Below are 24,198 nucleotides of genomic sequence, written 5' to 3'. Positions count from 1 at the left end.
TTGGGGACGGCGGCCTGGCCCGTGTGCCTAGAAACAGGGCCGGCTGCTCCAGCGCTGTGCCATTGCTGTTCCACTCCCGTTTGTGTCAGAGGCGATGCTGGGCACATCCATTATTCCTTTTTCCTCTCCAGCTGAGAGTCATTGGTGGTCCGGGATGGTTCCCGGGGAGAAGTTCCAGGGCCAGGGCTTAGAGGAGCCTTGGAGACATTGTGCTCTGCTTTGACGGTGGAGAAGCCGAGGTCCCCAGGGCAGGCCTGGTGTTTCACTCGTGTGGGCAGGAGGTGGCAGCTGGTCCTGTTAGGGACTCTACTCAGTGCATCCGAAGTAAGATTCACTGGCACGGAGACCACCCCTCCGGTGACTGAAAGACTCGCGCTAACTTGTCTGCTCAGGGTTCCAGGTGATGGCGTTAATGAAAAGTTAGAAAGAGAGGCTTTAAGAAATCGAGCTCCATGGAGTTCCCGTCGTGGCGCAGTGGTTAACGAATCCGACTAGGAACCATGAGGTTGCGGGTTCGGTCCCTGCCCTTGCTCAGTGGGTTAACGATCCGGCGTTGCCGTGAGCTGTGGTGGAGGTTGCAGACGCGGCTCGGATCCCGAGTTGCTGTGGCTCTGGCATAGGCCGGTGGCTACAGCTCCGATTCAACCCCTAGCCTGGGAACCTCCATATGCTGCGGGAGCGGCCCAAGAAATAGCAACAACAACAACAATAACAACAACAACAAAAGACAAAAAAAAAGAAAAAAGAAAAAGAAATCGAGCTCCTCTCTGCCTCTGGAGGTTGTGGTGTAAAGTTTGCACATCTTTCACCGGGTTCGGTGTGAGCGTGTGTATGGGTGGTAGGTGTGGCTGTGCTGGGCGCTGCGTTCTGAGGAAGTTCTGCTCTGGGTCTGCTTTGCTTTCTGTTACTGTTTTTCCTTCAGTTTTAACCAGAGGAGGAGTCTGGCCTGGGTGGTATTAACAGGTGTCGGCTGTGCCTGGGCTGGGCTGGTGGGTGCTGAGCTGGTGGCTGCGGGGCCCGGGTGGGGGCGGAGGCTGCGGGAGGCCGGAGTTCGTTCCTCCCTTCCAGGGAGGGGGCTTCTCCTCCAGGTTGAAGGCCATGGACCTGCAGCCTATGCTTGCTCCCAGCTTCAGGTTGAGGGAGTCTCCAGACAGACCCAGGGTCAAGACAGGCGTCCTGGCATCCAGGGTGCTTCACGGGCCAGCTGCCCTACGGTGCCTCCCTTGACCCCTCGGTGGCCGTGGCGGAGAAGCCGGCCCACAGCAGCGCATCCTTCCTGGAGTCTCACTGGCTACTCAGTCCCAGTTCACACATCAAAGAAACAGAGGCCTTCTCTTTAAGAGGGCCCCAACTTGGACCTAATACTATCAAATGAAGCTCAAAATACAGAGGGGCAGGGGGAGTGTAGAGAAAAATGTTCGCTTAAAGAGGACAGGGATCCTGGCTGGTGTGGCTGCGGCTCGAAGACTCTGTGCTACGGGCCGCAGGTGCCTGTGAGCCCCCTTCTACGAGCTTCTACGAGCTTCCTGGAGTTGTCAGATTCATAGATGCAGAAGCTGGAAGGGGGGGCCAGGGGCTGGGGGAAGAGGAAATGGGGAGCCGATGTTTGGTGGGTGCAGAGTTTCAGTGTTGCCAGCTGAAGGGCTTCACGGCAACTGGGAGGGCCGAGGAGCTATATCCTTGGGGCTGGTTAGGGGATGCATCTTAATTTTTATGTATCTGACTGAAAGTTAAATGTTACAATTATTAAAGGGACTAAGGTGGGTAAAAGACAACAAATAATCTGTAATTCCTAGGCCAATGGCTTCCTTCTCTTATCCGTTTGTTTTAGAGGTTAATGTGTAGGTTACCTTGTGTTTCAATAGTACAAATGGTTCTCTCATCAGCATGGACTTGTGGGGGCAAGAGAACCAAAGCCTTAGGAGGAGCCCAGGAGTGAACAGAAGCGGGCTGGCGCACTGCTGTAAAATAAACCTGTTACTGGGCAAGGTGTCTGTGATCAGCAAGGACACTGGATAATTCTGTGATAAACGAATGACATATTTAATTTGTTTTCCAGGTGAAGCCAAAAATCTTCCCACATACCCAGGGCCAAACAAGATGCGAGACTGTTACTGCACCGTGAACCTGGACCAAGAGGAGGTTTTCAGGACCAAAATTGTGGAGAAGTCACTCTGGTAATGCCTGCTGCTGCTTTTCTTGGTGCTGGCTGGCCTGCCACCTGGAGACTGTCCCCCAGGCTGTCCATCCCCCGCTCCCGAGTGAGGCGCAGTGGATGGGGCAACAGCAGCTGGGCTCTGGTCCCTGAGCACCCAGCACAGAGCAGGAAGGGACAGAGCACTGCGTACTCTGGTCCACCGAGACATGCGGGAGGGACAAGTGTGTAGGCACCAAAGTGTCCAAGTCAGGGATTCCGAGAGGGTAAATATTTGGGGAGCCCTTTACCGTCTTTCTTTTTCTAAAGAGGCGCCCAGGAGGGGCTGGAGGAACGGCACCTGGAGCTCAGAGACCCAGAGAGCACTTGGGGACAGACTTTGAGAGAGAGAGGGGTTGGGTGAGAGGGACAGCATCTCATAGGTCTTAAGATTGAGAACTGCTTCAGCATTCTTGGCTTCAGCTTGGGTGAGAGTCACTGAGAGCCTGGTAAGGTACAGATGTCCCCAGGATGTGTAGGGCGGGGCACCCTCTGCGGTTCCCACCAGCCCTGGACCGCACCCTGGGGGAGGAAGTGGTGGCACCCTACGGTCACAGCAGTTACCCCGGTGTGGGCGGGGACTAGTGGGTGGAGTCTGGGAGCGGGGGCCCCAGGCGTGTGAGTGGCTCTGGAGCGTGCGCAGACAGCGCCCAGCCCTTGGGCCCAGTGTTGTGGGTTGTGTGGGTCCATCCAAAGAGCTATTTTGAGCTTGAGAACATTTTTAGCAGATGAATTACATCCTTGAATATTCCCGCCTCTGAGTGGGAGCCAACAACACGTTCTGGTGACTGAAGAATTTAACACTGAGAAACGGTTCAGCTCTTCTGCCCCCAAATGTGGGGACACGTCCCTTCTCTGTCGGCACCGTTGCCACTGGCGCTGGCGGGGCAGCCACGACCGAGTTGTCGGTGTTCTTAGTTCACACCCAGGTTCTCCGAGGTCATCTGTTGAAGGAAAACGAGAAGACTGAGGAGTTTGTCAGGGGCCAGTTGTGGCTTTGAGGTTGGTGGTGACAAGGCCACTGTCACCTGCAAGGGTTACGTCCGTTGGCTGACTGTGAGAAAAGTCCTTTGTGTGTTTAAACGGTTCATATTAGAGGATTGGAAGCCGGTCTCTGCCGGGTGGGAGCTCTGGGGTTCCGAACCTCTGTTTCAGCTGAGGCTGAGAAATGGGGACCATCTGAAAATATTTCTTACAAGTTTAGAAATGGAAACCTTGATTTCTGGTTGTGGCGGCACAAGAGCCTGTGTTTCTGGAGCAGGGAAGGGGAGCTGAGAGCCAGCGAAGATGGTGCTGGGGTAGCACCGCCTCTCCCGGGAAATCAGCCTCCTGCGATGCCGCCAGAATGGGGGCGGCCCTCAGAGCTGCGTCTTGAGACACCAGTTCACTCCAGCGTGTACACTGACGTGATACCCCAGCCCATCAGGGCTTCCAGCTCCTTCTCAGACTGTCCATGCTCTCCTACAGACACATTCAGTAAGCTTAGTTTTTAAAAGGTTAGTTTATGCATTAGCTCAATTGATATTTATTGAGTGCTTATCTCATACGCCAGATAAGGAGAGGCGTGCTAGAGGCAGAAAGTTGAAACTAACAGCACAGAAAGAGATAAACCTACACAAAATAATTCCAAGAGCTTAGAAAACATGGGACAGTAAACAGATGAGACTAATTACACTTAAAAGCTTTTGCATATCAGAGTTCCCGTCGTGGTGCAGTAGTTAACAAATCTGACTAGGAACCATGAGGTTGCAGGTTCAATCCCTGGCCTTGCTCAGTGGGTTAAGGATCCAGCGTTGCTGTGAGCTGTGGTGTAGGCCGGTGGCTACGGCTCCGATTAGACCCCTAGCCTGGGAACCCCCATATGCCGTGGGAGCGGCCATAGAAAAGGCAAAAAGACAGAAAAAAAAGCTTTTGCATAGCAAAGGAAAGCCTCAACAAAATGAAAAGACAACCTATGGATTTGGAGAAAATATTTGCAAACAATGCAACTGACAAGGGATTAATTTCCAAAACATATGGACAACTCATACAGCTTAATATAAAAAAAAAACCAATTAAAAAACGGTCAGAAAACCTAAATAGATGTTTCTCCAAAGATGACAGATAGATGGCCAACAGGCACATGAAAAGATGCTCAATATTAATAATTATTAGAGAAATGCAAATCGAAACTACAATAAGGTATCACCTCACTCTAGTCAGAATGGCCATCATCAAAAAGTCTACAAATAATAAATGCTGGAGAGGATGTGAAGAAAAGGGAGCCCTCCTACAATGGTGGGAATGTAAATTGGTACAATCACTGTGGAGAATAGTATAGAGGTACCTTTAAAAACTAAATATAGAACTACCATGTCATCCAGCAATCGCACTCATGGGAGATATATCTGGAAAAGGTGAAAACTCTAATTGGAAATGTTACATGCACCCCAGTAGTGCCTAGTGTTCATAGCAGTGCTATTCACAACAGCCAAGACATGGAATCAACCTAGATGTCCATCGATAGAGGAATGGATAATGAAGATGAGATAGGTACACACACATAATGAAATATTACTCAGCCATAAAAAAGAACAAAATAATGCCATTTGCAGCAACAGAGATGCAGCTAGAGATTATCATACTAAGTAAATCAAAGATAGATATATCACTTTTATCTGTAATCTAAAAAAGTGATACAAATGAACTTATTTACAAAAAGAGAAGCAGACTCACAGACCTTGAAAACAAACCTATGGTTACCAAAAGGGAAACGTGGGGCAGGAGGGATAAATAAAGAGTTTGGGATTAACATACTCACACAATTATATATAGGGAACTCTACTCAATATTCTCTGATAACCTATATGAGAAAAGAATCTGAAAAAGAATACTTATATGTACATATTTTAATCATATGTGTGTATAAGTGAATCTCTTTGCTGTATATCAAAAACTAACACAGCATTGTAAGCTAACTATACTTCAGTTAAAAATGGTTTAAAAATATGGGTGTGTGTGGCCATTTATATTGAGGCAAAAACCCTATTCACACTGATCAGGGGCAAGCTGTCAGCCCCAGACCTCGACTCTACCATGTAAGGGCAAAAGCAAATAGCTGCTCCATAAAAGAGGTTAGCAAGGAAAATTGTACCTCCACTTGGTGCTAAATACTTGAAACCAAAATCTGGCTCTTGTGAGTGTGTAGCCTGAATCCATAGGACATCTGTGTCCAAACTCACAGTTCATGCAATAGGTTCATGCAGTTCTGGATTAGTACTTTGTAATGCCTGCTGAAGCAACTGTGGCCAGTCAAAAGCAAATCCAATCCTGTCCTTTGATCTGGGCCTCAGGACTCTGTGGTACAATATTCCAGGGAACTTGAGCTCAGAGGAGAAAATGCACAAAGAGCACGGAAAAGAAGCATCATGTGCGTTTACCAAGAGAAACAACAGAGAGCAGAATCAGACCTGGAGAGTTTGCAGAATGTCCACGAACAAAGTTGAGTGGATTTAAATTAATAAGATTGACAAGGAAAGCCTGACCTAATTTGAAAAAGAGCCAAGTAGAATGTCCAGAAATGAAGACCGCAAGGATTTAGATGAAACCTCTAAATGAATTAAATAGCTGATTAGACATGGCTGAAGGGAAATTTGGTGGATTAGAAAGGAAATTTGGAATACACCCCAGAGACACCAAGAAATAGAAAACGTGAGAGAGAGGGTTAGAGACGCAGAGGGTAGAAGGATGTCCACAGGCCAGGGGCCACATGAAGGCCACAGGATTAAAGTAGTAATGCAGCTTGTGGCCTCGAGGGGCATGTCTGGGGGCACAAGACCCAGACTCACATGGCAGCCGCGAGGGCAGAAGAGGGGGACACACCTGGAAAACAAGGCAGGCATTGCCCGCTGGATGGACCACCACGTGGGCAGTGTTCAGGCTCAGAGTGGCTGCTCCCCTCCTGTGTCATGGCCTGACTCCAGGCTCTGCATCACCGAGAGGCTTGATCATTCTTCTGGCAAAGTCGCTGTAGGAGACAAAGGGCCCAGGCCTGATCTCTGCACTGAAGGACCTTCCAGGGCCTGACCCCATCTGAGGGGCATAGTCCCGGGGGCCCTCCCGCAGTAATGAGGGTCGGCACTGCCCAGCGTGGTCTGTCTTCGGTCAGTGTGAAGTGCAGGTGGGGTGTGAGGAAGGATGGAGGACACATCCCTACTGCCCTTCTCCAGGGGAAGGTGGTCAGGGCGTTGGGCTCTGACCCCCCCATGCCCTGTGTCTCCCTCATGCTCCACCCGACTGACCCTGCATTGCTGTGGCTGTGGGGTAGGCCAGCCCATCCCACCTCCCCATCTCAGCCCCTCCCCTTAGTTGGCTGGATGGTGCTTATGCGTCTGTCAAGCAATGAGGCGGGTTACAAATTGTGCCCATGACTTCTTTCATCTGAATTTTTTCTTTTCTTTCTTTCTTTCTTTTTCTTTTTTGTCTTTTTAGGGCTGCACCTGCAGCATATGGAGGTTCGCAGGCTAAGAGGTCGAATCAGAGCTATAGCCGCTGGCCTACACCACAGCCAGAGCAATGCAGGATCAGAGCCACATCTGCGACCTATAGCACAGCTCACAGCAATGCCAGATCCTTAACCCACTGAGCGAGGCCAGGGCTCGAACCCATGTCCTCATGGATGCTAGTCGGGTTCTCTAAGCTGAGCCATGATGGGAACTCCTTGAATTTTTTTAATTTAAAATTTAGATGTTAGTAAAATAACTGCTTTCCAGAGCAGAATGAAGCAGCAGCCAGCCCATCGTCATGTTCACTGATTTGGGTGTAATTACAGACTCTCCAATCCTTTCATTCTCGCCAAGAACGTTCCCAAATGAAAGGCTGTTCCCAGCGGATGGGTGGGAGCTTCCGCTGTGGAGTCAGAAGGAGCATGTGGGTCAACGACTTGAGAGGGTCCTTCTGTTCACAGAGAGATGCAGATTGTTCAGAAAATAGGGCTGTTGTGTGGAAATGACTAAGCCCAGAAAGGCCCCTGCAGTCTTCAGGAGGGAGAAGCTGTTTGGGGTTAGAATCTGAAAGGGACCAGAGGAAGTCTGTGGTTTGGGAAGAAAGACTTCATTTTCTCAGATGTTTTCAATGAGAACCGAGCTGTTGACTAGAAAACACCAACTTTGAAATTACGAGACTGTACAAATGGGATCCTCTCTCCCAACACTCTTTTCTAACTTCCCAAGTTAAAGCCAAGAAAAGTCTCTTTGATATAAACGCAGGCCTCAGGCTCAGAAGTTCCACCATCTCGATTAGGTGAGCCCCAGGCAGGGAGGACGCTCCCCCATTGGTCCTAGGGAGGGGCCCACGGGCTGTAGGTCACCCACGCTGGCTCTGGCCAGGGTCCTGGTGCTTCTGGGGCAGCATCTGAAGCTCCTGGAGCACGTTTCTCAACCCAGAGGGCGCTGCCAAGCTGCCTGTGGGCCGGGGCCCCAGGTCCCCTCGTGTCTGGTGATCCGGCCTCATCCTGCGGGCCGCGTTGGCCCAGGTGGGGTCCAGGTGGGATGCTGCTTCCCCAGCGTTTGTGAAAACTGATCTGAGTTCAGAGCCTGCTCCTGGGGTTGGGGGGGCTGACTCCACCCTCTGGTCCCTGATCAAGTCGGGGTTTCTTCATCCTGTCCCCGAAAGAAGACAGTCAGGCTGGACCTAGAACTCAGGGTGAGAGGAGGCTCCCTGTGGAGCTCAGGAAAAAGCTTTTGTAATTCAGACTCACAGATGCTGAGGGTCTGAGTTGCTCAGGCATTTTAAAGTTTTCAAATCACCATTTAAAGGAAGTGAGAGAAGGACTTAGAAGAAACCAAAAACGCTTTTCCTGCCTCTGAGAGCCCACAGGAGTCTCGGATCTGCCGGATCTGCAGTTGCCTGGCCTTCCCAGCGCGGGGTGTGGCCTGCGGATCCCAGGACCCTGAGCACCCACAGCTGCGGGATGCTCCCCCCGGCTCTTGTCCCGAGAACACAGAGCTTTTGACGCAGGTTTTAGGTAGTGGCTCACGAGCCTTCAGAACCCGTTGGAAACTGGCCCTGCCTGCTTGGCTCCCAGCCCTCCTGGGCCGCTGCATGGGCCCCGGTCCCTGTTCTGGGCCCTAACTGCTGGGCGGCAGCTGCTCGGGGGCATATCCGTGACTCTTGGCCCTTGAGCACAGCGCGGTTCCCACGAGCGACGCCCCCCCAGCCCCCGCCCCGGATGGGGCAGCTCCTGCCCTCCCCGCCCTGCCGGATTGGGAGACAGACACCGCACACCATGGGGAAGGCCAGGCCCTTTTCTCAGGAGCGAACCTCGCGTCTGGCTGGAGTGGGGGCGGGGGGGTGCGGTGCAGATGCTGGGAAGTGACTCTTCCGTCCCAGGGGCCCTGCCGGGACATCTGGGCTCAGGCAGGGAGGGGCGGGCAGCTTCCCTTGTCAGGGGCTTTTCTCTTTTCCCGACGAGGGTTTGCCGGATGCTGTGAAACCGTGCTGGAGCGTCTCCCTGGAATCACCCGTGGGAGCTTGTCGCTGCGGCCGGCCTCAGAGGTGACGTGCTGCGTGTACTGGTTTTCTCCTGCTAGACAGTGGTATTGAAGGCAGGCAGTGTTCTGGCCATGCTCCCCCTTTATGGAAAAGCTGGCACAATCCTGTGTCTGCTGCCAACCTGTGCGCAGAGAGACCCGGGGCTTGGGCTGTGTGGCCCCTTGGAGTCTCCAGAGAGAGAGCCTGTTTTACCCTGCTCTCCAAGGCCCACCGTTTCCTTTTCTCTTAGAAACACGCTTCCAGCTCTTCTCCTATGAAGACACTGCACGGGCCGCCTCTGCTGGGGCCTGGCCACTTGCTGGCGCATGGGGGCACGCCCGTGCCACCACCCTGCTGATGCTGGCCTCTGTTCAGGGTCCCCTCAGCTCCTGATGGAAGCGGTGGGCTGACCTGCCTGTCCATGACGGGAGCTCGCATCAGGGATCTGTCTTTTAATTTGCAACACAAATTTAAAAGGTCTCCGTGGATTAGTGCCCTGAACTTGAGAAGACTATGAAAAGATGGACACTTGGCAGAAAATGGACCAAAGACATTTCAACACAAAGGAAACAAAAAGTGCTTAGAAACATCTGGCAGATATTCAGCCTCACTGATAATTTAAACTTTTTGAATGAAGGCAGTGGTTTTTTGGTCACCAGGTTAGCAGAGTTAGTAAGTGTTGGTGAGACTCCATGGCAGTTTGGCCCCCACCTCCTGGAGGGTCTGGGGCCCCAGAGCCCAGAGGCACCACAGGGATTTGCCCCGAGGGAGCAGCGGGACGGCCGTGCGGGGCTCTGAAATCAGGGAGGAATTGCTGTCCAGGTTTGGGAGGGCCGAGATTGCACTTGTGGCCACTCAGACGTGGGTGCTGTTGAGCTCTGCGTACCTGTGAAGTGGCCACAGCCTGATGTTAAAGGAAAAAGCAGGCTGTGTTTCCGGGTAAATAATGTAACCCCATTTTTATTTAAAACATATATTTTTCTGTATTTGTTTTGTTCTGTACCATATATCTTTAGAGGAAAGAACTCCAATAGGATATAGAATGCTAATTCTGTTTGTCACTTTTAAAATTTTGGCTTTTGAAAAATAGCTTTATTTAGATATAATCACGTAACTTGTAGTTGACTCATGTGATGTGTACATTCCGTGGGTTTTAGTATGTTCGCAGTTGTGTGCCATCCCCACAGTCAACTTCAGAGCACCTCTGCTCCCTAAAAGGAAGCCCGTTCCCGGTGTGGTCCCAGCTCCTGCAGCTGCCGCCTCGCGCCCTGTCTCTCCAGAAGAGCCTGTTCTGGGCACCCTATGTAAATGGAACCACACCCCGGGTGGCCTCTCGTCGGCCTCTGTCACTGAGCAGCACGATTTCAAGGTCCACCGGTGTTGTAGCGAGGGACAGAGCGGCCGTCCTTGCGGGGCTGACGGCACCAGTGTCAGGGGTCCCGTCTGTGTGTCCTTCACCTGTTGATGGACATTTGAGTTGCTTCGCCTGGAAACTTTCAGGTACAGTTTTGCATGGACGTGTGTTTTCATCCCTCTGAGGCATACACCCGGGCCTGGGTTGTTGGGCCGCAACGGTTACTCTGGGTTTGCCATTTAGGAAGGTGAGGGCCCCATTTTACATTCGTTCAAGTAGTGGATGTGGATTCAGATTTCTCCGCATCCTCACCAACATGTTCTTTCTGTCTTTCTCTTTCTAGCTTCTTAGTGGGTCTAATATTGATGTTACAATTAAAACCCTCAATAGGTTTTCACTCTTAGAAGGAAAAAGCAGGAGTTCCCATTGTGGCTCAGTGGTTAACAAATCCGACTAGGAACCATGAGGTTGCGGGTTCGACCCCTGGCCTTGCTCGGTGGGTTAAGGATCTGGCGTTGCTGTGGCTGTGGTGCAGGCCAGCGGCTGTAGCTCCGATTAGACCCCTAGCCTGGGAACCTCCATATGCTGCGGATGCGGCCCTAAGAGAAGGAAAGAAAAAGAAAAAGCAGCTTCTTGTTTTTAGTTAAAATGAAGGGGATCATTCCTTTTCATGGAAGTGTCCTTTTTTATAGCAAAAAAATTCAGGTCATGAAGGAGCAAAAACACAGGGAGGTTCTAAAATTGTATGTGTAAGTCTCATTATGAACCAGCTTTCTGTGCAGAGCCACGCCTTCGTTGCGAAGCTTGGGGGCCGATGAGTCCAGTCCCCTGGGAGATGGTGCCTGCAGGTGAGGGGTCGTGCCCTCGCTGGCCTGGGAGCCGCTGTCTCCTGTGGGGGTGCTGTGCAGGTGCCGGACTGCTCTGTCCTGGTGCTCCCGTTCCTCTTGGGGCTGAGATTCATGCCCCCCATTGTAACAGGCTGATGTCACAGCCCCGTGTCAGGCGGGTGGCGGGTGTGGATTTGAAGGTGTCAGTCCTGTGACTGTCTCTCAAGAGGGTTCTTTGGGCAGTGCATTTTCTAAAAACCTCTGCAGGTAATTCTGATTTGCAGCCAAGAGTGCAAACAGTCCCTCTGGGATGGGGCCGGACGAGGGGTGGGTGCTGGAGTCAGGACTCACCTGTGGCGGCCCGTCTCGGTCCTGCCAATACCTGCCACTGGAAGAACGACATGTGCCCGAGGGCCTGCAGGGTCTGTCCCCTGGGACATGACCTGGTGGGGCGGCTGCCTCCTCTCCATGCCTGGGCCTCAGGGTGGCACAGCGCCGCTCCTGCTCTGGACCCAGGCTGCCCAATAAACCACACAGAACCTCTTAGGTGTTTCTGACAGCAGCGCCCTGAGCTGCAGCTCTGATGCGGCCCCAGGTCCCACTCCCTCCCTGTCTGTCATCCGACCTCACCTCCCTCCCACTGGGCCCTCCAGGGGCACGGGCTCCTATCGGGCCCACACACCCCTCCCAACCCTGCCTGGTCTTTGGGGGTGGACTGGGCCGTGCTGAGCTGGTCCCAAACTGGATGGTGCGTGTGCTTGGGAAGAGGGGGACTGACTGCTCAAGCACTTGTGTTTGAGAGGGAGTCACTTTCTGGAGGTTTCATCATTTTCTCACGGGACCATGTGTGGACACCGCTGATGGGGGCCGTATGACCGCACCTCAGGCCACCAGAAAAGCAGTCGTGTGGATCTGTGACCTTTGTTAATTCTGCCATGTGCCAGTGTCTTAGGTGCCACTAAGAGTGGCACTGCTGAGTCATGAGGCAGCCCTTCGCCCGGCTGGATCTAACGCAGCCCTGTCTCTGCAGCCCCTTCTACGGAGAAGACTTCTACTGCGAGATTCCGCGGAGTTTCCGTCACCTGTCCTTCTACGTCTTTGACAGAGACGTCTTCCGGAGGGACTCCATCATAGGTAGGCTCCCCGGCTGCACTCCTCGTTTCCTCATGGCGGTGGCATATGTGCATTTAAATACTGAACGTCTACACCAGGCAACGGACGTTTACTTGTGTATTTTCACTTCTCCGCCTCTTCCGAACGGGTGTTGTTCTGATGGAATCGAGCGTCTCTCTCGGGCACCCGTCTGAGCCAGCGAGTCACACTAGCATTTCCACCTGCTCTTGCTGGCCGTCCTGGGCCCTACCCCATCAGCATGACACCCCACAGCCTCACGTGGGGACACTGGGACATGTCTGCAAAGGCTTCAGAGCTGTCCTTCAAGGCGAGAGTGGGGTCCCCGCATCTGCCACAGTGACTCCTGTGGGCCCCTTCGACCATCATACTAGCCTTGCCTGTCTTTGGCCCTGGCACTTGACCATGGGGGGCTGTGATGGTGTTGGGGTGCTCTTGGAGGTGTTGGGGTGCTCTTGGAGGTGTTGGGGTTCCTCTGGTGATTCTGATCATTAGAAGGAAATGCAGATGCTGATGCCTCCATATGGCAGGCCCTGTGTTTTCACGGGCATGAAAGCATTGAACCTTTTACTCACCCCAGAAACTAGGTATCACCTCTACTTGCTGTGTGAAGCAGAAATTGAGGCTCAGAGAGGGTAAGACACTTAGATGAAGGTGCACAGCAAACATTTGCCACCTTGGTGGAGATGTGAGAAGAGTTGGCAGAGCTGTGGGAGGAGAGAGGAGTGTCCACACTGGCTTCGGTCATCTCGGAGGCCACTTCCCTCCCTAAAGACCTTCTCGTGGCCCCTCTGCCCCTCACCCAGAACTCGCTCCTGTCCTGACCCCCTCTGCCTTCCCCTCCCCATCACCCGGGCTCCTTTGGTCACGTGTGGCTTATCCTGAGTCGGCTCCCAGGAGCCATGGTGCCTCTCGCGTGGTCTGTGGAGGCTGGTGAGTGGGTTTCCGCGTGTTCTCACCTTCACCTGTGGGAGCGTTTCTTTCGTGTCTGCTGGGCAAACATCCTGTGACCTGGGGCCAAGGTCTGTTCAAGGAGGAAAGGAGGGGAGCACATCGTGGGTCGGAGGATGATGTGCCCCAGTCAGGGTAGCTGGCGCAGGTTAAACCAGGATGAGAGGGATTTGGCTAATTCTTGGGGGCCCATGGGAGCTTTTTTGAGTGATAGTCCTAAGGAAAAAGAAGTTTTAAAATATCTTTGGACATTTTAAGTAGAGCGCCTTGTCAGGTTGGTTCTGGGGTTATATCCCTCAATCAAATAAGATGTTTGTTAATGGTTCTGTTTAAGGCACCTGCTATTTTTGAAGACAACCTGCAAAACCATGGTTTAGCAATTCCTGGTGGCTTCAAAATTGGGATGTGTCGGCGTGCAACCAGATTTAAATGTTTTCACTGTCGTTCTCACAGCCATAAAAATAAGAGGGTGTCTGGATCTCTAGAGATAATTTAAAGTTATGACTAGTAATTATGTTGTTACTAGGATGAGAAACCAAGTTCCAGGGTATAAATTTGTGTCACAGAAATAAGCACAGTGTCACCAGCTTCTCACGGCGCGTGTGATCTGTTGGCATCTCACGGGTTCTCCTGGCGCAGATGCACGTGGGCCCCGCTGCAGCGGGGGCAGGCGGGGGAGCTCCCAGGGGCCCATGGAGACGCACACGTGGAGTGTGGCTGAGGCTGTGCTGGGTCAGGGCCACCTCTCCAGATGGAGTGGGCTGCTGGGGCTCGGGGAGCAGGACACCCGGGCACCCCTCTGTCCCACTTCCGGCTTTCTTGGGGGTCTGGATCGCCCCACCATCCCCCCTTTGTCCCTCCAGCCTGGGGGCTGGCAGGGGCTTCTGCAGTTTCTCCGTTAAAGGGGGCTGGGTGAAGTGAGACCTTGTATCTTTTGTTTCTGAGACAGGTTTATTGCGGTATCGTTTACATATGGTGTCCGTTGCGGGAAATGCCCTCGATGGGTACAGAGTTGTGTCCAGTTTTAGTGATTTGAACAAAAAGCTGTCATAGGCATTCTTGTCTTGGTCTTTGTGTTGGCAACGTTCTTACAGAGGAGGCCTGAGAGAGGGATTGCTGGCGGGTGCCGCGAGTTTTAAAGGACAGCAGAATTCACCATCCCCAGCTAGGCCCCTTTGGCATGAAGATTTGTTTGAGCTGAAGGCAGTTGAGAGGAAACAGACACAAGAAAATCTCTCTGCCACAGAAGCAGGTGACAGCCCGGGAGCCCAGACACGCGTCAGCTCGGAGGCGACCCTGGGGAGCCCATGGAGCGAAGCTCACTGCAGCCTCTGGGGCATCACGTCCCGAGTGCGGCACCTGCCTCGACCCTCAGGGCTCGTCGGCCTTGCGTTGTCACCTCTCTGAAAATCGGTGCCGTTGCTTCAGGTCAAGATGCTGCTGTCCTGGCTGCCTCGTCTGTCTGAGAGAGGCGTGGTCACAAACTCTGCTCGCCTCTCGTTCTGGATGCAGGGAGCCCAAACGCGTAGGTGGAGAACGTTTCTCCTCCAAACTGCCAGCCTGTTTCCCTGAGTGCCCTGTTCTGAATTCCCTCCAGCACTTTTTCGCCAGCTCTTATTGTTAATTTATTTTTGCCACTCTGATGTGTGTCTGGTGTCTTATTGCAGGTTCTGTGGGGAATAATGCATTTTCATGGTGAAGAGTAATGGTGGGCACCTTTCATGAGTTTGCTCCCCATCTGTATCTCTTTGGCAAATTGTCCAAATCTTCTGCCCTTTTGATTAGGTTGTCTTGTGGTTTTTGAGTTTTTTAAGCTTTTAAAACATGTATTTTGGGTGTAGTTCCGTTATCAGGTCTGTATTTGTAAGTATTGTCGTCTAGTTTGTGGCTGTCTTTTCATTTTCTTACCACTGTCTTTTGAAGAGCCCAAGTTTTAAATTTTGATAAAGTCCAAGTTATCAAATTTTTTTTTTAGGATTTCTATTTTTGGAGTCATATCTAAGAAATCTTTGCCTACCCTATGTTGTGAAATTTTTCTTCTGTCTTTTCTTCTAGAGAGCTTTTGGTTTTAGCTCTTGGGTTTAGACCTATTTCAAGCGAATTTTACATATGACAGGTAAAAAGAGTCAGGGTTCGTTTTTCTCCTTACAAATGTCTAGTTGAATTACCTTAGCTCCTTTTGAAAATCAGCCGACTTGCCATGTGTGCGTCTCTTTCTGGCTTCTCTGTTCTGTTCGCTGACCTGTGTTTCTTTCCCGTACCACCCTGTCTCAATTCTTGCATCGTCATGGCAGGTCTTAAATCAGTTCCATGAGCTCACCGACTTTGTTCTTTTCCAAGCTCGTTTTGCTGTTCTAGGTCCTGTGAACTGTCATTTACTTGTTCAATCAGCTTCTCAATTTCCAAAATGACTGTAACTGTATTGATCTGTGGTTTAATGTGAGAACTAACACCTTCACAAAATCAAGCCTTCAACCTGACGTGTCTCTCCACGTACTTGGGTCTTTAATTTCTCTTCTCCTGTCAGTGTTTTGTAATGCATTTTCATAATACACATCCTGCAACGCGATATATGTGTGTGTGTTTATATTTATATATTTTTTAACAAATCATCCCTGCATTTTATATTTTTGATGGCTTAGACAAAGATTTCTAAGGTTTGTACACCAGTGGCTCAAAAAGCATCATTTTGTGAATGTGCTCTTGTTATCTTCAATTTCAGTTTTCATTGTCATTACTTATATGTACAAATACAGTTGATTTTTGTGTATTGACTTTGTAGTCTGTGGTCTCGCTAAACACACCTGTCCTGCTAGCTTTTCTTGTAGATCCTTCTGTAGATTCTGTGAGTAAAGACTTAGGTTTTTTCCTTTCCAGTCTACGGCCCTTGTTCTCTCTCTTGCCTCCACACCTGCTAGGACTCCAGGTTAAACAGGAGTGATGGGACCTGTTCTCTGTTACCTGTCTCAGGGAGGCACATGGCTCTCTCTCCTTCGGTCCAACCGTAGTTGCAATCCTGCAGGTCTCACCCTGGCTGCCTACCTTTCCTGCCTCCTCTGACACTACCGTACCTGGTCGCCCTGGCACATGTCCCCACCAAGCCACCTGACATGCTTCTGTCTTCTGACAGACCCTGACAGCTGCAGTCCCCGTCAGAGGAAGGGATGCACAGGGTTTTAGTGGGGGACAGCAAGCAGCGCCCCCTCTGTCCACGTGGAACCTGAGGCCCAGAGGGACGTAGTAACCTGATGTCACCGGGATCGAGTGGGCAACTGTGCGGTGTGACACATCAGACGCACTTAAGGGGACCTTGTGGTTAAGACCAGGTGCTCTCCAGGACAGCCTGTAGAAACATTGCCATCATGTTTGCAGTGTGCACACTCGTGTGTTCTTGAGTGTGGTCCATCTCCAGAAGGTCAGACTGGAAGCTGGTGACAGAGTGACCCTGAAGTGGGAACCTATAGCAGGGAAGAGAGAAGCTTACTCTTGGCTGTATTTTATACCCTTGGAATGTTTTGAATTCTGTTCTATGTTCCTGTATTACCTACTTAAAATTATTTTAAGTACTTCCAAAAATAAAAAGTAGTAATGATGAGTAAGGCCTAGGAGTCATCTGAGCATAAAGTATATGACTCCTCCCTATTCCAATAAAAGCTCATAAAAACATTGGAGTTCCTTAAAATTTCAGGCTACGAATGTAATCCTTCTATCCAGCTGAGCTAATCACAGAGTCTGAAGATTTCTCGATCCCTTTTCAGTGAAGTATGTTGCCCAATTCAGTTCTGAGAAGTTTCTATTTCTTGTGGCTTTATTCCCGCAAGGCTCAAAATCCTGTTCCCATCTGGGGAAAGAATGCGGTTGTGCAGGAGCCACGCGCACAGGAGGGGCTCATCCCTGGGGCTGCCCGGTGACGGCGCGCTGGGCGTGGTCGGAGGGGGGGGGACCCTGTCAGGGCCTCGGGCTGATGCCCCCAAGACCAGAAGTTGGGGGGAGTCGCGGGGGGCGGGGGGGTGTCCTGTCCTCGTAACTCGATGCTGGTTGGAGGAAATTCCACGTGGCTTGCACTCCGGTTCTCTGAGTTTCTGTGGCACACCCGCTTTCCGGGGCCTGTGCGCCCGTGTTTTTCTGCCCTCTGCTGCCCCCTTGCTCACGCTCCACCCGCTGCCTGAGGGCCATGGCCTAAATGCCCCAGGAGGCCTGTGGCCAGGCAGGATTTGGCCCCAGATGGTTCTGCGTGGCCAGAGCCGAGCCAACGAGGTTGGGCGGGCGATGCTTTGACCTGTGAGTGCCCTGAGTGCTGTGGACGGAAGGCTGGCCTTGAACCACCAGCGGGCCTCTGCCAAGGCGGTGTGACAGGCTGGGGGTGAGCGTGGGGGCCGAGGTGGATGTGCTGGGACGCTGGGTGGCAGCGGGCGGGGAGGTGGAGGGTGAAGGCAGGCGACAGCGGCTGAGCGGAGCCGCCTTCGGCCCCAGCATCGGGGACAGCATCGCCTGCAGTCCGGAGTCCAAGGTGTGAAGGAGGGAGTCTGGTTCCCGGTCGGCTGGGTGCTCTGGGCAGTGCAGGGGCTGCGGAGTTAGACAGCAGGCAGATTAACAAAAGAGAAGCACACTTTGAACCCTGCAGCCCACTTGGCAGAGAGAAGCCTCAGCGACTAGTAACTCAGGACTGGTGACAGGTGGGCCCACAGGGCCTTAGCAGGGGGATGGCACGTTCTCAGGAAGGACAGGACAAGGAGAGGGCTTTCTGTCCCTGAGGCAGCGACAGTAGGAGAGTAACGGCGAGGGGGTCTTGGGCTTCCTCACGGCCCAGCCCACCTGGCCTCTCTGGAGGCAGCCCTGGGGGCACATCTGTCCTTCTCTCACCTGTCACTTCTCACTTGCCTGCAGCGCAGACGCCCGCCGCGTGGGGGGAGGAGCATATACTGAGCTCCCTTAGGCCCAGAGAGCAAGCGTCCTTTTCCTTAAATCTCTCGCTGATGAACGGATGGAGCTGGGCTGGGCCACTGCAGAGGCTTGGGAGCAGAAGTGAGGCTTTGGGAGCAAAAGTCTGGGCCCTGCAGGCCCCTGGGGACAGCTAAGAGAAAGTGGCTTTGCAGGAGGACCTCGGAGGACTGGGCGTTTGGGGAAGAAGCAGCCATGGGAGAGAGGCAGGGAGGCAGAGCCGCAGCGGGGAGGCGAGCAGCCTGGAACCATGGGGGGATGGGGGGCATCTGTGGCCTGCCCCCCAGGACGGCGCAGGACAGGATGGGGGTGAGGGGCTGGCGGGAGATCATGCACCCGCTGGGAGAGGGTCGGGCCTCCTGTGGGGCTGCCGGAGCCTCCCGTCCAGCTGACGCACAGGCACAGGCTTGCACGGAAACTGAAATAGATGCCTTCTCTTGAGAAGAGAACTCTGGCGCGGGCCAGCAGGGCCGGCTGGCCAGCTCGGGGCTCCGCAGAATGGAGACAGGGCCTGGCGAGGCGTCCCAAGCAGCAGATGACGCTGGGGAGAAACGGGCCTCAGGGACTCAAAGCTTCGCCTTGGGCAGTTGGACCAAGGGCCTCGATGAGGCTGTGTGTGTCCCGGGCGCAGAAAGAAAGCATTCAAACTTAGAGAATCTTACTTCCATGTTGTCCCTATCACTCCTTTTCTGTATGTGATTTGTAATGTATGTAAGACGTTACGTGTCTGTGTGTGTATATCACGTGCACATGCGTGTAAACCCCGGGTGCTTACGTGGCCGGGCACGTGACAGTGTGGTCCCTGTGCTCGAGGCCGCTGGGCTGTGGGTCCAGGAAGTCCAGTCTTCCCAAGCCATGGGCGTGCGCTTGCTAACTGCCCAAGTCCCTGTTTGGAATAAATACGGTGAGCGAGTAACAGTGCATGACGGTTGTGTATGTGTGTTTAAATACTCTAAGTCTACACCAGCTAATGTACATTTACATGTGTATTTTCACTGAACTTCTGGTTCCCAAGTTCCAAGCCTGTGTCAGGAATGCAGAACTGTCTAGAGAGGGTGTCCTCAAACTCTGGGACTCACAGAAGTTCTCTAGTGAAAACGAAGCTTGTCTTCTCATCTGGGGTGGGGGGTGGGCGGGAACCTGAATTTAGAAAACTCTCCAGCGTTTCTATGGCCTGTGCTCACTCCTTGAGAGACACTGATTCACAGACCCAGACAGGGCTAATCACCCATTCCAGCTGCACCCACAGGCAGCTCGAGGGGAACACGTGTGCACACATACCACACACTGTGTAAGCTGCCTGCGCACGCACAAACACGCGCATGCACGCGCACACACACATCATGCAGGCTGCCCCCACACACACACCGTGTAAGCTGCCCTCACGTGCACGCCCCCCCCCCCACACACGTGTAAGCTGCCTCCACGCACACATGCACACGTGCGCACACTCCCTGCAAGCTGGGTGTGCGCACACATGAACCCAAAGCTGCAGCTCACACAAGCACACGTGTTTCCATGGAATCTGTGGCGAAGCCCTCGCAGCAGACTCACCTGTCCAGCTCTGCGGCACGGCCGTCAGGGTCTTGGGCACCTGCTCAGCCCCCTCCCCACCCCCCACGCTCCCCAGGGCCTGAGTGGCCTGGGCAATGAGGGAGGAGGCTGTGGACGCCTGGGAAGTGACCGGTCAGTTTACCTGATCATCTGTTCCGCGTTTTCCCGTCTGAAATGACTGGGGCGACGGCGGAGCAACTCTGCTCGCAGACTCGCTGGGTTGGAGGCTTGGCCCCTCGTGACCGTGTCTCCTCTGCGTTGACATTCTAGGCAAGGTGGCCATTCAGAAGGAGGACCTGCAGAAGTACCACAACAGGGACACGTGGTTCCAGCTGCAGCACGTGGACGCAGACTCCGAGGTGCAGGTGAGGCCTCAGCGGGGGGGAGAGCTGGTGGTGCCCAAAGAAACAGGCGCGGTGTTCTGGTCCTGACGGGGATCGGCAGCTGCCCTCCTGCGTGACCTCCCGAGCTTGTTAGCTTTGTTTGTCCCGTTGGTTTTTGTCAGACTTTGTCCTGCAGCTTGAAAAACGTACGATGAAGAATATAACACAGTTTGAGGTAATGGGCGAACGAGGGGGAAAAGACGAGGCTGTGGCCTCAGCAGCGCGGCTGGGGCAGAAGGCGGTGTCCAGAGTGACGGAGCACCATCCGAGCTCCCGACCGTGTGTTGGGGGAGTGACCCCTTGGCCAGGGGAAGGCACTCCCAGGACCAGGGTCTAGGAGAGGCCTCGGGAGGGCCGCCCGCATCTGCTCTTCCCTACTGACCCTGGCTTGTGTTTCTAGTCAGGCCTGTCCTGAGCCCGTGCCCACGTCCAGAATTTCAGGCCAGGCCAGGCCTGCTCCGAGCTCAGCCAGTTTGTGGCCCTGGCCCTCTGTAAGGCGAGGTCTTGCAAACAGTAGGGTGGCGTCACAGACAGAATCCCGAATGGCCCCCTCCTGAAGCCTCCTGGCCTCCCGGCCCTGTGTCTGGAAGCCTGGCTGGGCCATGTATCCACTGGGCTCCTCGTGGACCCTCGGCCTTGGGCCGAGCTCAGAACCTGCCGACAGAGGCTCAGGGTTTCTGCTGCTGAGGCTGCTGGTGGCCACCGGGGTCGACCCCCAAACTTCGGCGAAGAGACAGCCAGAGGGTCTCATTGAGGCGCTGAGTGGCTGGCACACAGTGAGCGTGCTTCACGCTGAGTTAACTCCATCGGGGCCACGCGTGCGGCTGTAATTACTCAGAACTGAGAGCAGACCCCCAAGTGCAAGAGCAGTGTCCCGACAGTGACGGCTGGTGACATCGGGGGAAATAGGGACCTGCAAAGCTCCCCTTTAGGCAGACGTTTCCGCTGCCTGTGCTGAGAGACGTGCTTTGTAACTGGGTCACACCAGCTGCCCCACCACTGTTGTCCAGCAGAGAGCTGCCCGTGGCCACAATGAACGGTATCTCCACATGTCTGCCTGCTGTTTAGTCCCCAGATGGAAGTTTGGTTTTGTTGGCAGGTGTAGCTTTTCCTTTTTCTTGCCTTTAAAAAAAAAATTAACTTTTGATTTTGAAATGGTTCCAGATTCACTGGAAGTCATGGAAATTCTGCTCAGGGAGTGATGTGTGCTCTTGGTTACCCTCGAAGACTAAAAATGGGGAGCAAGGTCATGTCCCCTCACTGGGCCCCCACGGTGACATCTGTTTTGGGGAAAGTGGGGAGCAAGGCTGTGTCCCTTTGCTGACCCCATGGTGACATCCCTTTTGGGGACCTCAGGTCACCGACCCCATTCAGGCCTCACCAGTCATGTGTGCACGTGCTGTGCCGTGTCTCACGCGTGTGGCTGTGTAGCCACCACTATCCAGATCTGGAGCCACTGGGTCATCACAGCCTTGTCAACACAGACACGTGTTCACTGTGCAGGCTGTGCATTTCGGGTGGTTCATGGTCTGTCCCTGTGACGTGGGTACTGACCCCCGATTTACACACAGTGGTGCCGTCGCTGCTTCAGATGGAGGGTGACTGTGTGGTCGACAGCTGCTCAGTTTCCGCACCGAGTTGTCAGGCTGCCACGCAGCAGCGGCCTTTAAAGGGGCAGGTGGGTGTTGTCCCTGCAGCCACGTGTCATTCCGAGAGGTCGTGTCTCGGTTACAGAAGGACAGTGGATGCGCATGGCTTCCCCAGCCGTCGCTTAGCAGGCCAAGGAAGCATCGCAAAACCAGGGCCAAGGAGACCAGTGAGTTACTGAACCGGGGGAAGAGGAAGATGGAAGCCCCTCTGGAGCTGAGGTTTGGAAGGTCTGCTCATCACGTTGTTGAAAAGGACCAGATGCTCTCTTCCTTCCCGGGCCCAGGCTGGGCCCCTCCAGGACCACAGTCCCTGCTGGGCAGCGGTGGCCAAAATGCACGCTCACATCCCCAAGGGCCCCTCCCTGAGCCTCCCAGCCCTCCGACTCCCCCGAGGTCGCTTCAGCCTCGAGCCTTGCTTTGTGCTGTTGCAACACAAGTTCCAAAAGGGGTGAAGACAGTCGAGCTGCCACAGCGAAGTGCAGCCCATTCACACCTCTGGCGGGACGGGAACTCCAGCCTCACAGCCGATGCCCTGGGTGTGTCCTCTGTGTCCACAGCCATCCACTTCCAAGGCCCTGGTCTTCCTAAGGCATGGGAGTTCCGGGAGGAGAGGAGATCTGTGGCCTCCCCGTACCCTCCAGGGACCCTGTGCTTCTCTTGGCTGCCTTCAGGCTGTCTGCCCTCTCAATGGTCTCAGCTCCTGCTGGGGTGGGGGGTGTGTCTGTGTGTCTGTGTGTCTGTGTGCGCACGCACAGGGCCAGTGCTCGGTCTCCTGGGCTCCGGGTTTGCTCTGCGCTGACCTCTCGCAGAAGGAGCACAAGACAGCGAGGGCTCGTTCTACTGCCGCAAGCACGCCTCTGGCCACGTGCAGCCCCTCTGCAGGCCAGGCACCAACCCCTTCCTGTGAAAATGCACAGGAGCCACTGGTGCTGTCTTCTCTCTTAATTAATAAACTTCTCGTCGAGCAGTTCTATGCAGAAGAGTTGAATGGAAAGTACCAAGAACCCATGTGCTCCCGCCCGCAAGGTTGGCCTCTCAAGGTGCATTTACTGCCATTGGCACCTTATTATTCCCTGACGCCCGCGGCTTACGTGGGGGTGGCCCTGTGCGGTGGATCCTGCTGGTCTGACAGGTGGGCAGTGACCTGCCTCCACCATCAGACCCACAGGTGGTTTCATGAGCTCAGGAGTGATGGCTCTGCTTTCATTTCCGTTTTTAGCAATTTGCGTCTTCTCTTTGTTCCTAGGGTGACTACGAATTTATCAATTTTATTGATCTTTTCAAAATAACAGATTTGGTTGGTTTGTTTTCTCTATTGATTTCCTATATTCAGTTTCATTGATTTCTGCTCTTATTTTTATTTCTTTTCTTCTGCTTACTTTGAATTTAGTTTGCCCTTCTTCTTCTAGAGTCCTAAGGTGGAAGCTTAGATTATTGGGTTTTAGGCCTTCTTTTCCAATACATGCATTCACTGCTTTAAATTTCCCTCTAGGCATTCTTTTGCTGCATCCCACAAATTTGGATGTTTTATTTTCACTTATGAAAACAAATGAATTCAAAGTGTTTTTCCGTTTCTCCTGAGACTTCTTCTTTGGCTTGTTTATTATTTGAAAGTGTGTTGTTTAAGTTCGGTGTATTTGGGGACTTTCTAGCTCTTTCTGTCACTGATTTCTCCTTTAGTTTCCCCTGTGGTCTGAGAGGCACTGTGACATGATTTTTGTTTTCCTAGACTTGCTATTGTGTGTTTAGGGCCCATGGATGTTCCGTGTGGGCTAGTGATACTGTTCAGTCCAGTTGCTTTTTTAAACTTCATTCTCTAGTTAAGACTGGGGAAGATGATAAAATCAGCATTTTCAGTGCTCTATCCTAAGGTTTTATCTCATAGACCAACGTAAATGCGAGGGCTCTTGTCTAAGTCCTAGTACGTCTTGCCTGGGCTGGTGGTTCACATGCAAGATGCAGCTCGACCCTCTGTGGGCACAGGTTCCAGGCCCTGTGGGAGGCAGGCGACCCTGCCTGAGCTGGAGTGGGCCTATGACTCTCTCCCTGGAGGGGGTCCTGTTGGGGCCAAAGGAGCAGCTGTGTCTGTGGCCGAGGGGTGGAGCTCCCCCAAGGCCGAGTAATCGTGCAGAGGCTGAGCCAAGAAACCACTTCCTGCCTGCCCCGGGCACAGGGTGTGGCCCTCGGTCCCCTGAGCGTTGGTGTATGTGGCAAGGTTGTTTGTGTGGGAGGTGAGGCCGCCCACATGTGAGATGAGGAGCCCTGAGCCAAGCCGCAGGCCCCGGGCTGTTGTGGAGGCGCCCTCTCTGCCACCTGTGTTTGTCGTGTGTCCTGTACTGTCTTCCCAGGTGGCCCCAGTTTAACTCACGGGTCAGCCGCCACCTGCTGCCTCTGCAAGAAAACGCCGCCCCAGGAGAGGAAGCCCAGCTTCTAGTTTGGGCTCCGTTTCGAATGAAAGTTTAATTTCCAGAGACATGTGCACCACGCCGCCTCCTCAGACTTTTGGGGAGCTCTACTTCCCTCTCCTTCTCTTTGTGTCCATGACAGTGACCTGGGCACCCCCCCCCCGCCCCCGCCGACACACACACACACACAAACACACTGCTCTGCCGCTCCCTCCCTGGAGTGCCTGCGAGCATCACTTTCCTCCTGAAGAGGAAAGTGGCCTCCAGTCCAGACTCAGCACAGACACAGAAGCACCAAA

General features: G+C 53.3%; 1 protein-coding gene across 3 annotated transcripts in view; it reads left to right on the top strand.

Annotated features, from left to right (window-relative positions):
* Nucleotides 1-24,198, top strand: part of RASA3 (RAS p21 protein activator 3) — a 77,266-nt gene that overhangs the window by 29,984 nt on the left and 23,084 nt on the right. Inside the window, exons 2-4 of one of the 3 annotated variants that reach the window (XM_047756027.1) lie at nt 2,060-2,177; nt 11,916-12,019; nt 19,733-19,827. In XM_047756027.1, the coding sequence (XP_047611983.1) occupies nt 2,060-2,177; nt 11,916-12,019; nt 19,733-19,827 (317 nt within the window). Of the gene's footprint in view, nt 1-2,059; nt 2,178-11,915; nt 12,020-19,732; nt 19,828-21,620; nt 22,535-24,198 lie in introns of those variants that run through there. The other 2 variants (XM_047756028.1, XM_047756029.1) reach the window with 2 other exon arrangements.

Source organism: Phacochoerus africanus, chromosome 13 (genome assembly GCF_016906955.1).
Source record: "Phacochoerus africanus isolate WHEZ1 chromosome 13, ROS_Pafr_v1, whole genome shotgun sequence".
In the NCBI taxonomy this organism is placed as follows: Eukaryota; Metazoa; Chordata; class Mammalia; order Artiodactyla; family Suidae; genus Phacochoerus; species Phacochoerus africanus.
Note: the sequence above shows the minus strand (reverse complement) of the source record. Positions and strands in the feature narration are given on the sequence as shown.